The 21,761-nt window shown below is 38.8% G+C and overlaps 1 protein-coding gene across 1 annotated transcript; it reads left to right on the forward strand.

Moving 5' to 3' along the window:
• The first annotated feature begins 238 nt into the window (after positions 1-238).
• Positions 239-21,613, forward strand: Rpa2 (replication protein A2). The gene is made up of 9 exons (XM_076863133.1): positions 239-510; positions 717-826; positions 6,379-6,480; positions 6,611-6,724; positions 13,404-13,478; positions 14,144-14,260; positions 19,228-19,335; positions 19,540-19,634; positions 20,946-21,613. The coding sequence occupies exons 1-9, from the start codon at positions 501-503 to the stop codon at positions 21,028-21,030; spliced, it is 816 nt and encodes a 271-aa protein (XP_076719248.1). The 5' UTR covers positions 239-500; the 3' UTR covers positions 21,031-21,613.
• Positions 21,614-21,761: the final 148 nt, after the last annotated feature.

Genomic DNA, 21,761 nt, shown 5'->3' on the forward strand with positions numbered 1-21,761 from the left:
GAATTTTAATATTTATTCTTTAGTATTTGGCGGACACAACATCTTTGTATGTGGTGCTGAGGATCGAACCCGGGCCGCACGCATGCCAGACTAGCGCGCTACCGCTTGAGCCACATCCCCAGCCCGGAAGTGCTGTTTTGATTGGCTGTTTTCTTTAGATACCATCCTATCAGCATCTCGTACCTCCTTTCGTTTGCTTGTGCGACAGGTTTTGCCCTTAGTAAAGATGGCCGCAGAAGCTTCTGGTTCCACTTGCGGCTGTGCGCGTTTTTGGAATCCTGGCCTGAGGAGACAGGAAAAAGCGTAGGATTCGTGAGCGTTGATTGGCCGAAGCGAGAAACGTCCTTGGCGCTCACTGGCTCCGTCATTCGCGGGAAGGAATTTGTGGCGCCAGAAAAAAGTAGAAACAACGTTGTCGCAGCAGCGGGATTCTGAGGAGTTCGGCAAGCCCACCAAACCGGAACTTTCTGGACTTCTTTCCCAAAGAACTTGCGACCGACATGTGGAATAGTAATGATGGGTGGGGCGGGAGGAGGAGAGGCGCGGGAGGATTTAGCCTGAGCGCTAGCCTCGGGTGGGAGAGACAGGTGGCGGCGGGTGGCGCGGGGAGTGTGGTGGAGAAGATGAGGAAGATGGGGCAGTGTTTGGGAGGCCTGAAATTTCTGCTCCCAGATCCGGCCGACAGCACAGATACTAATACTGTCGTTCAAAAACAGGTGGATTTGAAAGCTATAGCAGCTCCACCACCTTTGGGGGAGCCAGCAGCTACACTCAGTCCCCGGGGGGCTTCGGATCGCCGACACCTTCCCAGGCTGAAAAGAAATCAGTAGGTTGAAAGACTTTGTTTTGTTTTATTCCATTCTGTTCTGAAGCTCTTCACTCACCCATAAGAGAAATTTTTTGAGGCGAAGTAAGAGTGTTAAACACGAACTGATGATGTCCCATGTCTTTATGATTAGATACTGTAAACTCTAAAAATGACATTTTCCGGGCTGGGATTGTGGCTCAATGGTAGAGCACTCGCCTAGCATGTGGAAGGCCCTAGGTTCGATCCTCAGCACCACATAAAAATAAATTAAAAAATAAAGGTATTGTGTCCAGCTACATCTAAAATATATAGATTTTTTAAAATGACATTTTCCCTAATTTCGCATCCGCAGTTCTTCGGCTTTGTTTTGAACTTGACCATAGTTAATGACTCAGTCTTGTGGAAAAACTCTGAACTTATGTTAATAACTTGTTTTACATTGTTTGTGTATTCAGAGGCTTTTTCTAATTAATTGTGGGGAGGTAACAAACTGCAGTGGAAAGAGCATGATTCTCTAACTTTGCTTGCAGCGGAGCATTGCATACTTTTCTTGACCCATTGTGTCCTATCGTTTTAGATGCAGAACATCTATAGAAAATGATAAAACTTATAGGACATCTTAAAATCGCTCAATTAAGTTTGTATAGATATCCTGCATAAAGAACAGTGAGTCGATGGAATATTATTAATCTTCTTGGGAGTCAGTTTGGCACCCACTAAATGAGGTTAACACATACTTAACCTTACAGGGTTGTAGTGAGACTTAAATACAAAGTGCCTTCCCAGTATAAAGGGTTCCTGATGTTATTACTAAAAAGAATATGGGTTTTAGAGGCAGAATACATAGGCTACAGAATTAATTTTGCCTTTTAAGTGGCAGTCTGACTTTGGGGAAGCAACTTGAAGCCTGTGACCCTTCACTTTTCACACTGGTTGATGGTACCAGTACTACTGATATCACAGGATGGATCTGAAAATTGGTAAAGAGAACTGTAGGAATGTGATCTATAGGAAGCTGTCTAAATGTTTATTCACTCTTAACCATATGCTGTTGAATTCATCTTGTAATACAGAATTGATTTGGCTTCTCTATAGGTGTCAGATGTGTTGTTAAAATTCAATATGAGCAGGTTGTATGTTGCCTTACCTAACACTTTTTTTTTTAATATTTTTTATTGGTTGTTCAAAATATTACAAAGCTCATGATATATCATCTTTCATACATTTGACTCAATTGGGTTATGAACTCCCATTTTTACCCCAAATACAAATTGCAGAATCACATTGGTTACACACTCACATTTTTACATAATGGCATATTAGTGACTATTGTATTCTGCTACCTTTCCTATCCCCTACTATCCCCCCTCCCCTCCCATCTTCCCTCTCTACCTCATCTTCTGTTGTTCAATTCTCTCCCTTGTTCCCCCCCCCCCCTTTCCCCTCACAACCTCTTATATGTAATTTTGTGTAACATTGAGGGTCTCCTACCATTTCCATATGCTTTCCCTTCTCTCTCTCCCTTTCTCTCCCCCCCACTCGTCTTTGTTTAATGTTAATCTTTTCCTCATGCTCTTCCTCCCTGTTCTGTTCTTAGTTGCTCTCTTTATATCAAAGAAGACATTTGGCATTTGTTTTTTAAGGATTGGCTAGCTTCGCTTAGCATAATCTGCTCTAATGCCATCCATTTCCCTGCAAATTCTATGATTTTGTCATTTTTTAGTGCTGCGTAATACTCCATTGTGTATAGATGCCACATTTTTTTTATCCATTCATCTATTGAAGGGCATCTAGGTTGGTTCCACAGTCTAGCTATTGTGAATTGTGCCGCTATGATCATTGATGTGGCAGTATCCCTATAGTACGCTCTTTTAAGATCCTCAGGGAATAGTCCGAGAAGGGTGATAGCTGGGTCAAATGGTGGATCCATTCCCAGCTTTCCCAGGAATCTCCATACTGCTTTCCAAATTGGCCTCACCAATTTGCAGTCCCACCAGCAGTGTACAAGTGTACCCTTTTCCCCACATCCTCGCCAACACTTATTGTTGTTTGACTTCATAATGGCTGCCAATCTTACTGGAGTGAGATGGTATCTTAGGGTGGTTTTGATTTGCATTTCTCTGACTGCTAGAGATGGTGAGCATTTTTTCATGTACTTGTTGATTGATTGTATGTCCTCCTCTGTGAAGTGCCTGTTCAGGTCCTTGGCCCATTTATTGATTGGGTTATTTGTTATCTTATTGTTCAATTTTTTGAGTTCTTTGTATATTCTGGATATTAGGGCTCTATCTGAAGTGTGAGGGGTAAAAATTTGTTCCCAGGATGTAGGTTCTCTATTTACCTCTCTTATTGTTTCTCTTGCTGAGAAAAAACTTTTTAGTTTAAGTAAGTCCCATTTGTTTATTCTTGTTATTAACTCTTGGGCTATGGGCATTCTATTAAGGAATTTGGAGCCTGACCCCACAGTATGTAGATCGTAGCCAACGTTTTCTTCAATCAGACGCAGTGTCTCTGTTTTAATATCTAGCTCCTTGATCCATTTTGAGTTAACTTTTGTGCATGGCGAGAGAAAGGGATTCAGTTTCATTTTGTTGCATATGGATTTTCAATTTTCCTAGCACCATTTGTTGAAGATGCTATCCTTCCTCCATTGCATGTTTTTAGCCCCTTTATCAAATATAAGAAAGTTGTAATTTTGTGGATTGGTTTCTGTGTCCTCTATTCTGTACCATTCTTACCTAACACTTTTAATTCAGAAGTATGTGTGGGTGGTGGTGGAGGGGGAAATTCACTGATAATTCCTATACATTTGGTCATTGCTTTATATTTTTTATGCAGATTATTTCATTTAGTTGTATAAGGTGGTTATTCCAATGTACAGCAGAGATTCATTGTATTTAAGGACATAGCTAGTGAGTAATTGGAAGCAGAGAATGCATATGTGATACTAGGCAGATTCAAAATCTGGTGAGCAGGAGCTTCTCTCTTTTTTTTTTTTTTTCTGGAAAATCAGAGGTGACTTCACTCACTGTCTTTTATTTATTTATTTTTTTGGTCTGGGGGATTGAACTTAAGGGCACTTGACTACTGAGCCATATCCCCAGCCCTATTTTGTATTTTATTTAGAGACAGGGTCTCACTGAGTTGCTTAGCATCTTGCTGTTGCTGAGGCTGGCTTTGAACTCAATCCTCTTGGCCCAGCCTCCTGAGCCACTGGGATTACAGGCCTGTGCCACCATGCCTGGCTTCTATTTTTAAAATTAAAAAATTTTACATGGAATCCAGGGCCTTGTGTACCAAGTGTAACTACTGAGCATACTCCCAGCCCCTGAAGTTTCATTTCTCCAACTTTTTCTTTCTTTTTTTATTTTTCTTTTTCTTTTTTAATTATTTTTTAGTTGCAATTGGACCCAATACCTTTATTTCACTTATTTATTTTTTATGTGGTGCTGAGGATTGAACCCAGGGTCCCGCACATGCGGGGCGAGTACTCTACCACTGAACCACAACATCAGCTCCAACTTTGTATTTCTTTAAAGAGAAAACAGGAGATGGATTACTAGTTCTTATTTTTTCTCAAACTTAACTATTTTTCTCCATTCTGGTTATTAGAATTTTTAATCTTAAAATCTCCAGTTTGGGCTATGCATTAAGACAGCTTCTCAGAAAAGAATGATGGTTAGTAAGTTAGATAAAAGCCCTCTCTAAAATGTTTCCTATGGATTATAAATTTGTTATATTTGGTTGAAATTTCCTATGCTGACCATTTCTTATCTATATTGTGATTTTTTATCATACAGTACTGTTAGAATAGCTCATGGTTCATACTGTTATGAATATTTAATTTAAAAAAATTAAACGTACTTTTGCAGGTACCTTTGATCAGTTCCTGACATACAGTATATGCTAAAAAAGAAAACCAAGAAATACCTGATTTAAGATGAATTAGAAGACGTTAACACCTCAACCATGTCCCATATGTAACTTTTTTTATGAGTAATAATATTTATTTAATATCTAGTATGTACAGAGATTGGTATTAGCACTTTATATACATTGTATGTTTTGCTTAGAACTTGAAAGGTAGAGACACTTACTTTCAGAACGGTGGCCACAGCTTCAAGCTGAGTATCTCCACATCTGTCCAGGCAGGGGGCCAGGAAGGGGAGCTGAGGAGATGTCCCCAGGAGGGAACATAGCTTTCTTTCCAGACCCTCTTGGTACCACTTCCTCTGTTGCACCTCCCCTACCTTGCCCCAGTTCACTGGACTCCAGACAGACTGAGCTACAGAGGGAAGTTAGGAGCTGGGACAAAACTCAGATATTAGGAGGGGGCGGGGAATGGAGGGCTGAGGGAGACAGGGCTCTGAGGAGCAGAGCACAGAGGAGAGGGTTGGGCTTAATGGGTCAGACCTGTTGTGCAAAGCCTCTGGCTCCTCTGCACCCATCTATCCTGCCATTGCCTATGGTATTTTATAAGTGAAGTTATGTTATGTTAATATTTATATTATTTTCAGAGGTTCTAGGATGTATGTCTCATAATCTACTATATTTCTGTTTTAACCTATCACAACTGAGATGTTCATAGTATTTTCAGCATAAACTAGGAACCTGCACAGAAAAGCAGCAAAGACATGGTTGTGGGGCCAGAAAGTACTCTAGACCTGTACTCAAATCCCAGCTCCATAGCTGTGGTTATGCCACCACCACCTGGTTTGACCCCAGCACTGCAAAAATAAAAAATAATTAAAAAAAAAAAAATCCAACTCAAGAAAACTCTTTTAGGAAATTGCTATTTCAAATTAAAAAATAAAGGGCTAGAGATGTCGCTTAGTGTTAAAGTGCCTCTGGGTTCAATCCCCACCAAAAAAAAAAAGTTGAAGGAGGCAAATCCTGTCTTACTTATCTTTATGTCACCCAGATTACCCCTTCTCAGTGACAGGCAAAAATAAGAGTTTATACTTTTGTCATGCTGCTTTAGGATATGATTTGAGTGTCTGCAGTAGAATCTTCTGTCCATCCTATCTTCTCACAATTAAAATGTCCAAAATGGCTGAGCTCTTGCCTCATTTTCCTTAGAAATTCCATCTGATTGTTAGAACATCTGTTCTTAAGAAAGCCATACATCTAACTTTTTGTTACATTTTATTAGAAGACTAGAACTCTAAAGTTCTATCTCTGCTACCTATTTATCAAACCCTTTCCCAATGCTTTGTCATCTCATCAATGTCCTGAACAGCCTGCCTTCACCGTAAAGCTGTGGTTTTTTCCTAAATGTTCTGCCAGCAGACCTTATCTTAATCTCCTTTGGGGTCTACATATTTGGGAAAATCCACAGTGCAACACAGACTCATTCTGTAGGAACTTTGGAGACAGGTAAACAAGTGTTTGAATTCCAAAACATTTGTTAGCTTTATGACCTTAGTTTCTGTCTGTAAAATAAGAACAATGAGTTTAATTTTGAAAGTTCATGTTCTAATTTATTTAAACTACTTGGCACATGGTGACTATTAAATGAGTGACAGTTGTTATTCTCTCAATTTAATTTATGTACAATGTTTTCTCTTCAGAGAGCCCGAGCCCAGCACATTGTACCCTGTACCATATCTCAGCTGCTTTCTGCTACTCTGGTTGATGAAATGTTCAAAATTGGGAATGTTGAAATTTCACAGGTGTGTAAAAGAATTTGTAGAAAAGTCACTTTATCATGAAAAGAATGAAATAAGACTTTTTTAAAAGTATATAAATGTTGCTTTGGTTTCCAGAAAAATTGAACTCTTGTATTTTTCCCTCCTAACCTAGGTCACTATTGTGGGAATAATCAGACATGCAGAGAAGGCTCCAACCAATATTGTTTACAAAATAGATGACATGACAGCTGCACCCATGGATGTTCGCCAGTGGGTGGACACAGATGTAAGCAACTGTTTTTGGATCAGGGTGGGGTTACTTTGGAGATATTGAACTCTTTTTTTTTAGTCTTACCTTTTAAAGGCTTTTCTTATAAAAATAATATATAAGCAAGATATGAAAGGCAGAAACCCTAAGGTGAAAGGATATTTGACTATATAAAAGTTTAAAACCTGAATTTCGTAAAATACTGTAAATTAAAAGGGAAGTGGCAAGAGACAGTAGAATGTAAAGTTCATGAGAAGGATTTTTATCTTAGTCACTAATGTATCCCTAGGCGTTGAGTAAGTATTGTTTAGATGAATGGGAAGAGTATTTGCACATTTTACAAACATCTAAATTATATATATATAAATTTTTTTTTTTTAGTTGTATTTGGACACCATACCTTTTTTTTTTTTTTTTTTAATGTGGTACTGAGGATTGAATCCAGGATCCTACATGTGCTAGTGAGCACTCTACTGCTGAGCCACAACCCCAGCCCCCTAAATTTTTAATTAATAAAAAACACTACAGGGGATGGGGATGTAGCTCAGTGGTAGAGTGCTTGCCTAGCATATGTGAGGCCCTGGGTTCAATCCCCAGCACCATAAAGAAAAGAAAAAAAGCAATTGCACCTTACAGAAGTGAACAATAGAAAATGCTCGGATAATTTAAGAAAGACAACACAGTACAAATGGTGACAACAGTAACAAAAGCATTGCAATAATAAACATTGAAATTTTTTTAAATATTTATATTTTAGTTGGATGCAATACCTTTATTTTATTTATTTTTATGTGGTGCTGAGGATCAAACCCAGGGCCTCACACATGCTAGGCGAGCGCTGTACTACTGAGCTATAACCCCAGCCCTGAAATAATTTTCTTTTTAATATCTTTATTTATTTATTTTTTCATGGTGCTAAGGATTGAACCCAGCACCTTGCATGTGCTAGGCAAGTGCTCTACCATTGAGCCAAACTACAATCCCCTGAAATAATTTTTAATGTTTTAGATTGGCAAAGGAAAAAAACAATATTGTCTAGTTCTCGTGAGAACAACAGCTAACACAATATCTCTACTACTTAGAAGGCACTTAAACAATAATTTATTTGTCATTGTTTTTCTAAGGAAATGGATGCCATATAGTCTTGAGAGTATGAGTATAAACTGGTATAACTTTTCTCAAAAATAAGCCTGTATCAGAATAGTCAATCATAAAAAATGTTGACCTTGAATGCCATTATTTCCATTAAGGAAATAATTCAAGACACATACAAAGATTCAGTTTAAGAATGTTGATCATATTTTCGAATGGTGGTCTAGGCCTGTAATCTCACTGTTTGGGAGGCTGAGGCAGGAGGATCATAAGTTTGCCTTGGCAACTAAGTGAAGTTTTTTTGTTTTGTTTTGTTTTGTTTTTGGTACCAGGTATTAAATTCAGGGGCACTTGACCACTGAGTCACATCTCCAGCCCCCCACCCCCTTTTTGGTTGTAGATGGTCACAATATCTTTCTTTCTTTTTATGTGGTGCTGAGGGTTGAACCCAGTGTCTCACCTGTGAGGCAAGTGCCCTACCACTGAGCTACAGCCCCAGCCTCCCAGCCCTTTTTTATATTTTATTTAGAAACAGGGTCTCACTGCATTGCTTAGCTCCTCACTGTTGCTGAGGCTGGCTTTGAACTCATGACCCTCCTGCCTCAACCTCTCAAGCCACTGGGTAAAAGAGTCTTTTAAAATAAAAAAAAGAAAAGAACTAGGATGTAACTCAATATAAAATGTCCCTGGGCTCAATCTCTGGTACCAGGAAAAAAAAAATACTGCAAATGATTTAGAAATATATGTTGTCCAAAAAAAGTGTGCTCCATAAATTGTCGAGGAAAAAATATGTTACAAGATAGTATGCATAATTTGGCTGTGTTGTTATAAAGTAACATGAGCATATAAAAATGGAGAAAAGAATGAAAAAGAATATTTTTTTTTTTAAGTTGTAGATGGACACAATACCTTTATTTTGTTTATTTTTTTATGTGGTGCGGGGGATGAAACCCAGTGCCTTATGCATGCTAGGCAAGCACTCTACCTCTGAGCCACAACCCTGGCCCGAACACATGCCTTTTTATCCTTTTCATTTTATTATTTTTTCATTGTCTCAGGTTTTTTGAGGTGGGGATCTTGCTATGTTGCACAGGATAAACAAATTCCTGGGCTCAAGTGATCCTCCTGCCTTAGTTTCTCCAATAGCTGTGACTGTAGGTGTGTGCCACCTCACCCAGTTTTGTGGTTTTTAAAATGTATTCATTATAGCATATTTGGAATAGACATTTTTAAAAGCTGTTTTCACTTCAAAAACCCCAAGTCGTCTGTGGATATATAACTTGATAGTTATGGTTTTTCTTTTACTTTCCAGAAAAATAGAGGGAAGTTCATTTAATTGTTATTATTGAAATGCCAGTTGTGAACCAAACTGAACTTTGTTCCAGATATACAAAGATCAAAAGATACAGTCCCTGCCATCAAGTGGGGAGGTGGTTACTACAGATACCTAATACTACATTCTCATACAAAACATGCCATGCTTACTTATAAGACATTTTAAGGGCTGGAGATGTAGCTTAGTGCTACATATATGATCCCCAGCACCACACACACAAAATAAAAACATTTTAAAAATCACCTGGGGGCTGGGGTTGTGGCTTAGTGGTAGAGCACTTGCCTAGCACACATGAGGCACTAGGTTCAATTCTCAGCACCACATAAAATAAATAAATAAAATAAAGGCATGTGTCCATCTACAACTAAAAATAGAGCTGACTATTATAACACATTTTGGTAACTAGCTTTTCATTCATCTGTCTCAAATGTCTGTACATAGAGTTGTACACATATATTTTTTACCAAATATGTTATGCAACTGTTTTGTAATCTCTTTTCATGCAAAACTATGTTGTGAAACTGGCTTTTTTTTTTTTTTTTTTTTCTCTCATAGGTGAGCACCATACCTTTATTTTGTTCATTTAGTTTTATGTGGTACTGGGGATTGAACCCAGGGCCCAATACATGCTAGGCAAGTGCTCTACCACTGAGCTACAACCCCAGCCCCATGAAACTGATTTTTTAAATAATAGATAGAAGCTGGGCACAGTGGCACACACATATAATCCCAACAACTTGGGAGGCTGAACAGGAGGATATCAAGTTCAAAGCCAGCCTCAGCAACTTAGCAAGGCCCTAAGAGCCAGGCACTGTGGTACATTCCTGTAATCCTAGTGAGACCCTGTCTCTAAATAAAAAACCAAATAGGGGTAGGGATGTGGCTTAGTGGTTAAATACCTCTGGGTTCAATACCTGGTATCAGTAAACAAATAATAAAAAATATAGATTTGCATCATTTTTTAATTACTGCCTATATCATAGTAAGAATATATTGTCCTGTAACAATGGACACTATTAGGAAACATTTATCGTGTTTCTAATCATTTACTGTGGTAGACAATGTCCCAGTGAGGTGTTTTGTTTTGCTTTTGTGGTGCTGGGGATCTGAACCTAGGGCCCTCACATGTGTTAGGAAGATGTTTTATAACTGAATTATATCCCCAGCCCCACCCATGAGTTGTTTTGTGTGTGTGTGTGTGTGTGTGTGGTGGTGGTGGTGGTGGTGGTGGTGGTGGGGATCTATACCAGGGCCTTGTGCATATAAGGCAAGCATTCTACCAACTGAGCTATATCCCCAGCCTAGCCCCCATGAGTATTTTTAAATAAATTTCTTAATGATAACAAAGTATTCTTCTTAAGATGAAAACCTAAAATCAGGTTTTCTAGGTTATTTTTTTTTTACTGTCTTCCATAAATGTACCAATTCACTCTTCAGTAGTACATGAGAGTGCCCAGTTAATCTCCACACCATTTTTTTTTCCCTGCACTCCTTTCTAATAGTTTTGTGAATCTTATATTTTTACCAGTATGATAGTTTTTAAAAATTGTCTTTTCTATGAGAATTTTCTCATTCTTATTTTATTTCTTTGGCTTTAGCAAGATTTTTTTTTTAAATATTTATTTTTTAGTTTTAGGTGGATACAATGTCTTTATTTCACTTCCATGTGGTGCTGAGAATCAACATGCTAGGCAAGCACACTACCACTTGAGCCACATCCCCAGCCCAAGATTTTTTGTTTATGAGTTTTTTAGCATAATTGCAAACCACTTCTGTAGTGTTTTTGTTATTGGTAATGCTAGAGATTAGGCAGATATTCTGCCACTGAGCTACAACCCCAAAGTGTTATATTTTAATTATCCATATTTCCTTCTGTTATTTTTGTGGTTTCTTCTCTTTTATAATTTGATTTAAATATGGAATACAATTTTAGTAAAAGAAGAGATGTAGAGATCCATTTGTCCTTTTCCTACCCGGTTTTAAAATGCTATCTGTGGAGCCAGGCACTGTGGTACATTCCTGTAATCCCAGTGATTTGGGAGACTCAGGTAGGAAGATCGAAAGTTCAAAGCCAGCCTCAGCATCTTTTTTTTTTTTTTAATAGTAATTTTTTTAAAAGAGAGAGAGAATTTTAATATTTATTTTTTAGTTTTTGGCAGACACAACATCTTTGTTTGTATGTGGTGCTGAGGATCGAACCCGGGCCGCACGCATGCCAGGCGAGCGCGCTACCACTTGAGCCACATCCCTAGCCCCAGCCTCAGCATCTTAACAAGGCCCTAAACAACTCTGAGACCTTGTGTCTAAATAAAATACAAAAAAGAGCAGAGGATTTGGTTAAGTACCCTGGCTTCGATCCCTGGTCCAAAAAAAAAAAAAAAAGTATTTAATGGGTCTCCCCCCACCCCATTCTAGGGATTAAACTCAGGGCCTCTCACATGAGCTATATCCTTAACCAAATTTGGCCTCAAATTTGCAGTCCTCCTACTTCTGAGATTACAGGCATCTGTCATGCTCAGCAGTTTTTAAAGTCATAGATTTATATAATCAGAAAAGAAATTTAAAAGTTAGCTAATATAGTTTCCTTATAAGTAATATGTACATGTTCTAGGAAACTCAAAAAGAAATAGTTTGCCAGGCCTAGTGGCACATACCTGTAATCCCCATGACTTGGAAGACTAGAGCAGGAGAATCGCAAATTCAAGGCCAGCCTCAGCAATTTACTGAAAACCTGTCTCAAAAAATAAAAAGGGCTAGAGATGTAGCTCATTGGTAGAATGCACCTGGGTTCAATCCCCAGTACCAAAAAAGAAAAAAGAAAGAAAGAAAAAAAAAAGATAGTAAAATCATTTGTAATTGTCCCAGTTGGCCATTGTTAATATTTTTAGTGTATATTTTCCCCCACTAGAGAAGTCAGCTTTTATTCATTTGTTGCTACTGTTCTTCGTAGACAGTGAATAGAATTCTGTCTTACTGCTTTCAGTAATGTGAAGTATTTAAGTGCATATTTTCAATCTCTGAAACTGCTGTAGTTACTATTCCTGCCTTTTAGCCCAGTAGCAAATTAAAAGGATTGTTTAAAATTAAAAATAAAAGTTGCATAGTTTTGGTTTGATATTTAGGATGTTTTAAATTTTTCAGTAGTTTTTTGGGGGAGGGTACCAGGGATTGAACTCAGGGGCTCCCAACCACTGAGCTACATCCTCAGCCCTGTTTTGTATTTTATTTAGAGACAGGATCTCACTGAGTTGCTTAGTGCCTCGCCATTGCTGAGGCTGACTATGAACTCTCCATCCTCCTGTCTCAGCCTCCCAAGCCGCTGGGATTACAGGTGTGCACCACTATAACCATCATATTTTTCAATATTTTAAATATGATGAATTTAAAACTTACTGCATGTTTTAAATTATTTCCTTAAACTCCTAAAAATAAAATTGCCTTGCTGAAAAGTATCCACCAGAAAACTATGTGCCTGAGAGCAGGGAGTACCAGAAGAGTATCACAGCTGGTTTATTTATTTTAGTTGTAGTTGGACACGATACCTTTATTTTATTTATTTATTTTTATGTGGTGCTGAGGATGGAACCCCGCGCCTTGCATGTGCTAAGCAATTTCTCTACTGCCAAGCCACCAACCCCAGCCCCTCAGTCCTTTTAATTTTATTTTGAGACAGGATCTCATTAAGTTGCTTAGGGCCTTGCAAAGTTGCTAAGGCTGGCCTTGAACTTGCTATCTTCTTGTACCTCAACTCCTGAGTCACTGGGATTACAGGTGTGCAACACCACTCCTGGCAGCCATTTGCTTTTTTTTTTTTTTTTGGAGGGGGGTGGCCTGGGGGTACCAGGGATTGAACTCAGGGGCAAACCACTGAGCCACATCCCCAGCCCTATTTTGTATTTTATTTAGAGACAGGGTCTCGCTGAATTGCATAGCACTTTGCTTTTGCTGAGGCTGGCTTTGATCTCACAATCCTGCCTCAGCTTCCCGAGCCACTGATTATAGGCACACACCACTCGCCCAGCTGTCTGTTTTTTTTTATGATGGGTATGATAGAACTTTGAAACTGGAAATTACACTTAGATATTTTATTCAAGTTTTTGAGTTTTACAAAAATGTAAGTTCTGAAAGGCAGGACAACTGGTTAATGCCATTTGAGGATTTAGCTCTTTTACTTTATAATTTTCTTTTTCTGTATATGTTAGAAATTTTAGAGACACTTTCACCAGCATCATCAAAACCTTGGTGATTTGTTTGTATTTTATCTGTTAGGACACCAGTGGTGAAAATACTGTAGTTCCTCCAGAAACATATGTGAAAGTGGCTGGCCACCTGAGATCCTTTCAGGTAAGGTCATAATAAAGTGGCGATTTAAATGTATTTGCATGAAATAATTTCTGGATTCATATATGGGTTTAGAATACTTATAATAATAAGTCTCCCTAATTAATGGGAAGTTATTTTATTATTTTCTTCTTCAAGAGGAAATAACTTTTTCACTTTAATACACAAGTAACAACGGTAGAGAACAGAATCTCTGCCTACAATTGTCAGTTATGGTGTCCATTAGTGTAGAAGGGAAAACACTAGATTTGGAGCCAGGAGACTATAAACTGTGCTTGGTTTTGCAATCTTTTCTTTTTTTATATATGTAATATACATATAACTTGTAGATGAACACAATATCTTTGTTTTATTTATTTATATGAGGTGCTGAGGATTGAACCCAGAGCCTCCCACATGCTTGGCAAGTGCTCTACTACACAGCTACAACCTCAGCCCTGGTTTTGCAATCCTGAGCAAGATGTGAATATCTCTGAGCTAGTTTTGTTTGTTTATTCATTACTGACTATATTTGGATTACCCTGAGTAAAAAATTTTAAGGATATAACAGTTATTTTCTTCACATTGGCAATATTTTATAAGCAAGAAAAAGGCCACAATGTTTTAATCAGAAATTAAGTTTGAATCTGTTCATCCTTTACTTACATTTTTCCACTTTATTCTAATAGAACAAAAAGAGCCTGGTAGCCTTTAAGATCATGCCCCTGGAGGATATGAATGAATTTACCACACATATCCTGGAAGTAGTCAATGCGCACATGGTGCTGAGCAAATCCAACAGCCAGGTGAGTAGCTTTACTCTTTGCATTTTTTCCTTCCCTGAAAGAACATAGAATACTTTAGTGCTCTGGCTTTGATTTCCTTGACATTTTGAAGGTTGAGCCAGAAGAAAGGCATCTCTCAATCCCTAACATTTCCTCCATGACTTTTGCTGTTGTATTTTATTCCAGATGAAGCATTCATGTTTTCAGAATTATGAGTTATTCTGTCCCCTCCAGCCCTTGATGATTGAGGCCTAAGACAATCCTCAGGTAGAAAATAGTTATAGGCTGAGCTCTTAGCTCCCAGATGTCAGTTTGTATTCAGAGAAAAATCCCAAATATGATAGCATTTTGCTGCTTATCTTCCACCCTTTTGCTCGAGTAGGGAAAACTATGCATTGTTATTTTTTCCCTGAAATCATATGTCTTGGTTTGAGTTGAAATATCTCCATATTATTTTTTGTTGTATGAATTCACTTTGGTGAGTCTCTCTAGGACCACTCAAAGGGTTTGTTATTCTAGTATTAGAAAATCCTCTGATGATTTGAGTTGGCAAGGTGCAGGATTGGTTATGGTAGGAGAAACTGGAGAACTGAGAAGCTATTAAAGATGTTATTGCAGAGGCTGGGGTTATGGTTCAGTGGTAGAATGCTTGCCTAGTACACGTGGGGCACTAGGTTCGATCCTCAGCACCACATAAAAAATGAAATAAAAATACTGTGTCCACTACAACTAAAAAATTTTAAAAATAAAAATAAAGGGGAAAAAAAGATGCTATTTCTTCTCCTCTATGCCAAACACTGTTAAGGATGCAGAGAAACTCATTCATTCCTTTTTTGGAAAAATATTTATTAAGCCTACTAAACACCAATCATAATTCTAGACCCTTGGAATATAGCTGTGAACAGATGGATAAAGTATCTGCCCTCTGGCAGAGAAGCAGGCAGTAAACAAAACTAGTATGTAGTTTTAGGTAGTTAGGTGCTCTGAAGTAAAGCAGAATAGAAGACAGAGATGGCAAAAACAAGATGGTACAATTTTCAATAGGTGAAGAACATTCTAAGGAAATAGGAAGTTCAAAAGCTCCAAGTATGAAGCAAGCTTGCTATGTCTTGAGACATACAAGGAAGGTGGATCAGAGTATGTGGAATGGAAGAAGGATATAGGCAAGGATACAAGACCCACATCATGTAGGGCTGGGGATATGGCTCAACAGATTCAATCCTCAGTATTGCAAAAAAGAGGGAAAAGGAAGTGAGAAGGGAAGGAAAGAGGAAAAGAAAAGGAAGTGTTAAAAAATTATTCCTAAGATTGGGGCTTGAGGAGGTAGATGGAGAAAGCGTATTTAGAAAGTAAAATCCAGAGCTCTGTTTTGGACTTGCCATGTATGAGATGCCTGTTAGATATCTAAGTGGGCAGTTGAATATATAAGGTCTGGACTCAAGGGAGAGTTTCGAGGCTAGAGATTCAGCCTTGAGGGCCATCATCATGTAGGTAATATTTCAAGTCTTGAATTACAAGAAAGCTAGGAAGTTCAGAGGCCAGAGGTCTGAGCTTTGGAACACATAAGCCTTAAGAAATCTGGAAGCAGAATAGTAATTACTGAAAGTCATCAAAGTCTGGCCCTGAATTCTTGGGCTGAAGTGATCCTCCTGCCTCAGTCTCCTAAGTAGTTTTCTGAGGTATATACTATAAATGTGCATCACCATACCTGGCTTTGGAGAATGTTATGAAAAAAGTATTTCAAGAAGTAGCTGGACACGGTGGCATTTCTGTAATCCCAACAACCTGGAGGCTGAGGCGGGAGGATTACAAGTTCAGTGCCAGTCTCAGCAAGTTAGTGAGGCCTTAAGCAACTTGGTGAGACCTTGTCACAGAATAAAAAAGGTCTGGGGATATGACTTAATGGTTAAGCACTCCTGAATTCAATCTCCAGTATCAAAAAGGAAGAGGGAGTAGAGATAAATTGAAGAATGCTGCCTGAAGTCAAGTAAGATAATGAAAGAGGTTACTGTGGGAATTAGAAATGTGGATTTTCAAAAGAGGGGCTTTCGTAAATAATGGGGAAAGTGGGTTAAATAAACTGGGATTGAGTAAAAACTAAATTTTAAAGTGTCAGATATGGTAAAAATGGTTTTAAAGTGAGAATGAGTGGTTAGGGAATAAAACTGAGCGTAACAATAATATTGAAGATTATAGTAGAAGTTTAGATCCTTTATCTCCATGAAAGCATTGATAAATGGCAAGCACATGAGACAACAGAGAAGGATTTCAGATCTCATTAAGAAAGCCCCCCTAGGGGGGCTGGGGTTGTGGCTCAGTGGTAGAGTGCTCGCCTAGCATGTGTGAGGCACTGGGTTCAGTTCTCAGTACCACATATAAATAAATGAACAAAATAAAGATATTATGTCCATGTATAACTAAAAAAATATATTTTAAAAAAAGTATTACAAAGCTACAGGAGTCGAAATAGTGTGGCACTGGCATAAAGACAGACAAGTAGATTAATGGAATATTAGGTCCATCAACAAAAAAAAATACATATTTTTTTTTAAAAAGGAAAGCCCCCGTGCCTAGGATTAGGCATGTAGCTCAGGGATGAAGCACTTGCCTAACATGCATGAGGCCCGGGGTTTGATTCCCCAGCACCACAAATGACTAAATAGAAAGGTGAGCCACTTGAAGCAGGAAGTAAGGTGTATTCCACAAAGGTATTTGGATAAGAAACAGCCTGCAATTTAGTACTGCTGGATTGTAAAATGTAAGCCTTCTTACCAGGAGGCAGTGTGAAGGCATCTAGCTTGAAAACAAGGAATGATGATTGGATTTTGCTTAAAATAACAAATATACAGTGGATATTATTGTATTAAGGAGCCTCCTGTTTGGATAGGATTTCTTGTGGTATGCTTCCACATTGCTCTTATATCTGCTGTGGTGAGTATGCAATATTTTAGACTCTCTGTCAGTCTTATTTTTTCAGTTCAATAGATGAAATATAGACAGCAATCTCATGTCAACCAGGCCTGTGCAAAAAAAAGATGAACTGACTTGTTTAGGAAAGTGACATGCAAAGAGTGCAATGGGTTCTATCATAGTAGAGGAACCAGGGGTTGAAGCCAAGAAGGAAAATAGCTAACTTGACTTGGGGAATGTCAGTGAAGGCTTTACAGAGGCAGGAATTAAGTTGGACTTTGAAAGATGAGGAGTGTTTAGCAGGTAGACAAGGGGAAGAGCATCCAAGGCAGGACACAACATGTTTAGGACAGAGATGTTTCAGGATGGCAAGATCCCAGGTGCAACTGGGGAGTAAAATGTGTTGAGAAATCATGGATAAGAATAAAATACAGATTATGATTTCTTTTGTGTTATCTTGAATATATAGGTGTTTCATATTTTCACAGGCAGAGGGAGCTACTTGAAAGCTTTTTAAGTGGAGGAATGAGTTGATCACAGGACTTAAGACTTGTAGCAATGGAGAAGGTTGATTGGAGTTTGAGAGACTTGATAGAGGATGAGAGGTTCCAGTCACGAGTCTAGGCTAAGGAGGATCAATAATAGACTCTCATGACATTGTGGGAAGGTAAGAGCATGTACACTTGTAGATAGCTCAGGTCCACAGGATTGGATTTCGGCTTGGATTTGCAATAGAGGTGGCATATAGCAGGGCAACCTGATTTGGAGAGAAAAGTAATTTTTTTTTTTTTTTGGTAGTATCTGAGATATATAGGTGGCTGCATCTTATAGGTTAGGTAGGTGGCTGGCAGTGAGAATTTATGACCTTAGGAGGCTTGAGGAAACACTTGATGGAACTGTTAGCTTTTGGGGGAGACATGTAGAAGAGGAGGCTAATGAGGGATACTGAGCAGTTGCAGTTTAAGAGGTAAATGGAGAACCAGAAGAATATGGTGTCAGGCAGCCTAGGGAAGAACACATTTCAAGAGGACTAAGGTCAGCAGTCTCTGCTTCTTGAGGGATCAGGTGTTGTGAGGACTGAGCCGTGGCTAGTTGGTTGAAAAGTCACTGGTGACTTTGGTGGGAATGGTTTCTGAGGTATATATTTAGGAGAACCCAAATAGTGGTGGGCTGAGGAGTAAATAAGGAGAAGGAAAATGAAAGCAACGATTATAGACTACTTGTTTGAGAAGTTTGATGGTTGAAAAAAAAAGGAAGGAGGATGTTGGGGACTATGTCTTTTCTCTCCCTGCTTCATGACAATCCATAAATTATTGAATGACTGAGCCCTGAGGAGACCATTACAGCAAATCTCTTGAGTAATTTTCTTCTTGGTGTTTCTTTTCCTCTGGTTCCTCTCACATGAGAAAGAAAAGGAGGAGCCAGAATATCTTCCTCTTTTTGATACCATATGTGTAAGAGGGTTACTTTTGCATCCTATGAAGTATTCTTTAGATAATAGCTGTCCCTTCCCATATAAATGTAAGTGGTTGTTAACTAGGAAAACTCTGTTTTGTCCAGGGCGGGGCAGTATCAGGGATTGAACTCTGGGGCCTCGACCATTGAACCACATCCCCAGCTCTGTTTGGTATTTTATTTAGAGAAAGAGTCTCACTGAGTTGCTTAGCACTTCATTTTTGCTGAGGCTGGCTTTGAACTCGAGATTCTCCTGCCTCAGAACACGCCCACGCCGCCCAAGCCAATGGATTATAGGCTCACACCACTGTGTCCAGTACATTTAAGAAAATTCTTGAAGTGCTACTTACAAACAAGTTATGTGAGAGAGCATTTTTTTTGTTTTGTTTTGTTTTGTTTTTAAGAGTGGGGGGAGAGAGAGGGAGAGAACTTTTTAATATTTATTTTTTCAGTTTTCTGTGGACACAACATCTTTATTTTATTTTTATGTGGTGCTGAGGATCGAACCCAGGCCTCGCGCATGCCAGGCAAGCACATTACCGCTTGAGCCACATCCCCAGCCCCGAGATAGCATATTTAACTTTGTGAATTTTCTAATGTTGTGAACTTACTTTTTAATTCAGCCCTCAGTAGGGAGAGCATCTATCAGCAATCCAGGAATGGGGGAAGCAGGAAACTTCAGTGGGAATAGCTTCATGCCAACAAATGGCCTCACTGTGGTCCAAAACCAGGTAAACTCCCTGAGGGGCTCCAGAAATGTGAAACACAGACAAATCCTGTTATTTTCTTAATATACTAATGTTACCTTAGTGTCTTTTTGTTGTTGTTGTTGTTATTGTTCTTTTGTTTTTCTTTTTCACCTATAAACAGACTCAGGTTTGCAAAGGGGAACTTGTTTGAGTTTTTAGTAAAATATTTTTAATTTGAATTGTTAGGTGCTGAATTTGATAAAGGCTTGCCCAAGACCCGAAGGGTTGAACTTTCAGGATCTCAGGACTCAGCTCCAACACATGCCTGTAGCTTCAATCAAGTGAGTATTGGTCACCATGAGCTAGGACACCAGAATCATATCATTTCACCTCTCTAGTATTTCCTGGTAATGAGAAGTGAGTTAAAAAAGTAGAGTTGTGACCTATTGACAGAAGGAAAATGGTTCAACCCAGGAAAAACTAAAAAAGAACTCAAAAAGATAGCACTACCCTCACATCACTGATTCATTTGCTCATTCCACAAATACTAAGGTGTATTACTTATGAGGGATATAATTCTGAGCAAAAATTGATCTAATGTTTTTTGGGGTTTAGTCTGAAAGAATCTTAGCTCCTGATCATCAGGTACACATTCAGTGCGTTTGGTGTTCCTGTCCCCACGATAGACATGTGAGTGCATTAAGCTATTAGGACATGAAGCCATTAGACAGTCCTTCCTACACCCTTGACCTGATTCCATTTTAGATAAGCAGTCTCTTAATTCCAGCATAATGAGCTAATAGAACAATTGGAGTGTGATGGTGCTTGTAATAGTTGTTACTATAGATCAATTGATACTCCAGGCTGAGGTTAAAAATGCTGATGTGCTGGGTGTGATGGCCAGCAACTCAGGGCAGCTGAGGCAGGAGAATTGCAAGTTTGAGATTAGTCACAGCAACTTCTCAAGGCCCCAAGCAACTTAGCAAGACCCTTTCTCAAAATAAAAAGGTCTGGGGATGGAGCTCAATGGTAAAGTGCTCCTGGGTTCACTCCCTAATATCAAAAAGAGAGAGAGAAAGACTGATGTGTATACTAATAAGATTTAATGTGCAAGCTGTACTACAGCTTTAGAATCTTGTTCCACTTTGCTCAGACTGATATTTAAGTGAGACTATTTTTTTTGCCTTTCCACAGTTTGGGAGAGGGATCCAAGGCAGCCCTAATAGCTCTATGTTTTACAATATTACTGACGTTCTCCCTGCAAGAGCCTTGTATGTGCAGAATGGCTATGAATTTTTCTTATGAAAGATAGAAAGTGCAGAAGTAGGTAATGTTTGCATATTTGGCCATATCCAAAGGAAGTTTCCTTCCTTTCTTTCTTTTTTTTTTTTTTTTTTTTTTTTTTGTACCAGGGATTGAACCAAGGGGCACTTAACACTAACCACATTCCCAACCCTCTTTTATATTTTATTTAGAGACAGGGTCTCTCTGAGTTGCTTAGACGCTAAGTTGCTAAGGCTGGCTTTGAACTCACAATCCTCCTACCCGAGCACTGGGATTACAGGTGTGTGCCACCACACCCAGCAGGCAATTTCCTTTCTATTACACTGGTTTGAAAGTGACCCCCCCCCCCTTTTCTTTTCTCTTTCTAGGCAAGCTGTGGATTTTCTTAGCAACGAGGGACACATCTATTCTACTGTGGATGATGATCACTTTAAATCCACAGATGCAGAATAACTGGATTTCATTGGGTACCTGAGCTATTTCCAGCTGGATCTGTTTGCACAGTCCATTGCCTCCAGCTCTGTATATATATGGTCAAGTGACTTCAAAGAAGGAGATTCATCTGTAAAGAGTTTTAGCTGGCTTGAAACTTACTGACTGCTTTTCTGTTTTTGTATTTTATGGTTTTGAAGCTCAAAGGGAGATGGACAGTTGACAGGGATGTAAACCAGGATGGAATTTCTCAAGTTTCAAGTAAGCTCATTAGGATACCAGGATAGATGGGATTAGAAGAGATGCGCTACCAAGAGAGTTGGGCGTTTACTTAACACCTGGGAGTTTCTGTTCTTGAAGTTTTTCTGTTCAAATGAGCAGGATGAGGGTCTGTGGGCAGAGCACCAACCAAGGAACCCACTGCCCTCTGTCTATTTTTGTTTCCCACTCTGGTTCTATGGTTACTTTCAAAATTGCACTTTTGTTCCCCTTCTTGCCTTGTCTGCTGCTGAAGGTGGGTTTATATGAAAATGAGATTTAGCATGCTAGCATTATAGGACGGAGGAGAAGAAATGTTAAATAAAACAGTTCTGTTATTGCTGTAGCTTATGAAAATGTTGTTTTTATTCTAATCTGCTATGATGCTACTTTATCATTGGAGGCAGTTAGCAGAGTAAAACTTGAATCTTGGCTCCCACATTTTAGTAAGGATTTTGTTCTTTTTGTGGGGGAGAAGGTTACCAGGGATTGAA

Source organism: Callospermophilus lateralis, chromosome 7 (assembly GCF_048772815.1).
Source record: "Callospermophilus lateralis isolate mCalLat2 chromosome 7, mCalLat2.hap1, whole genome shotgun sequence".
NCBI lineage: Eukaryota > Metazoa > Chordata > Mammalia > Rodentia > Sciuridae > Callospermophilus > Callospermophilus lateralis.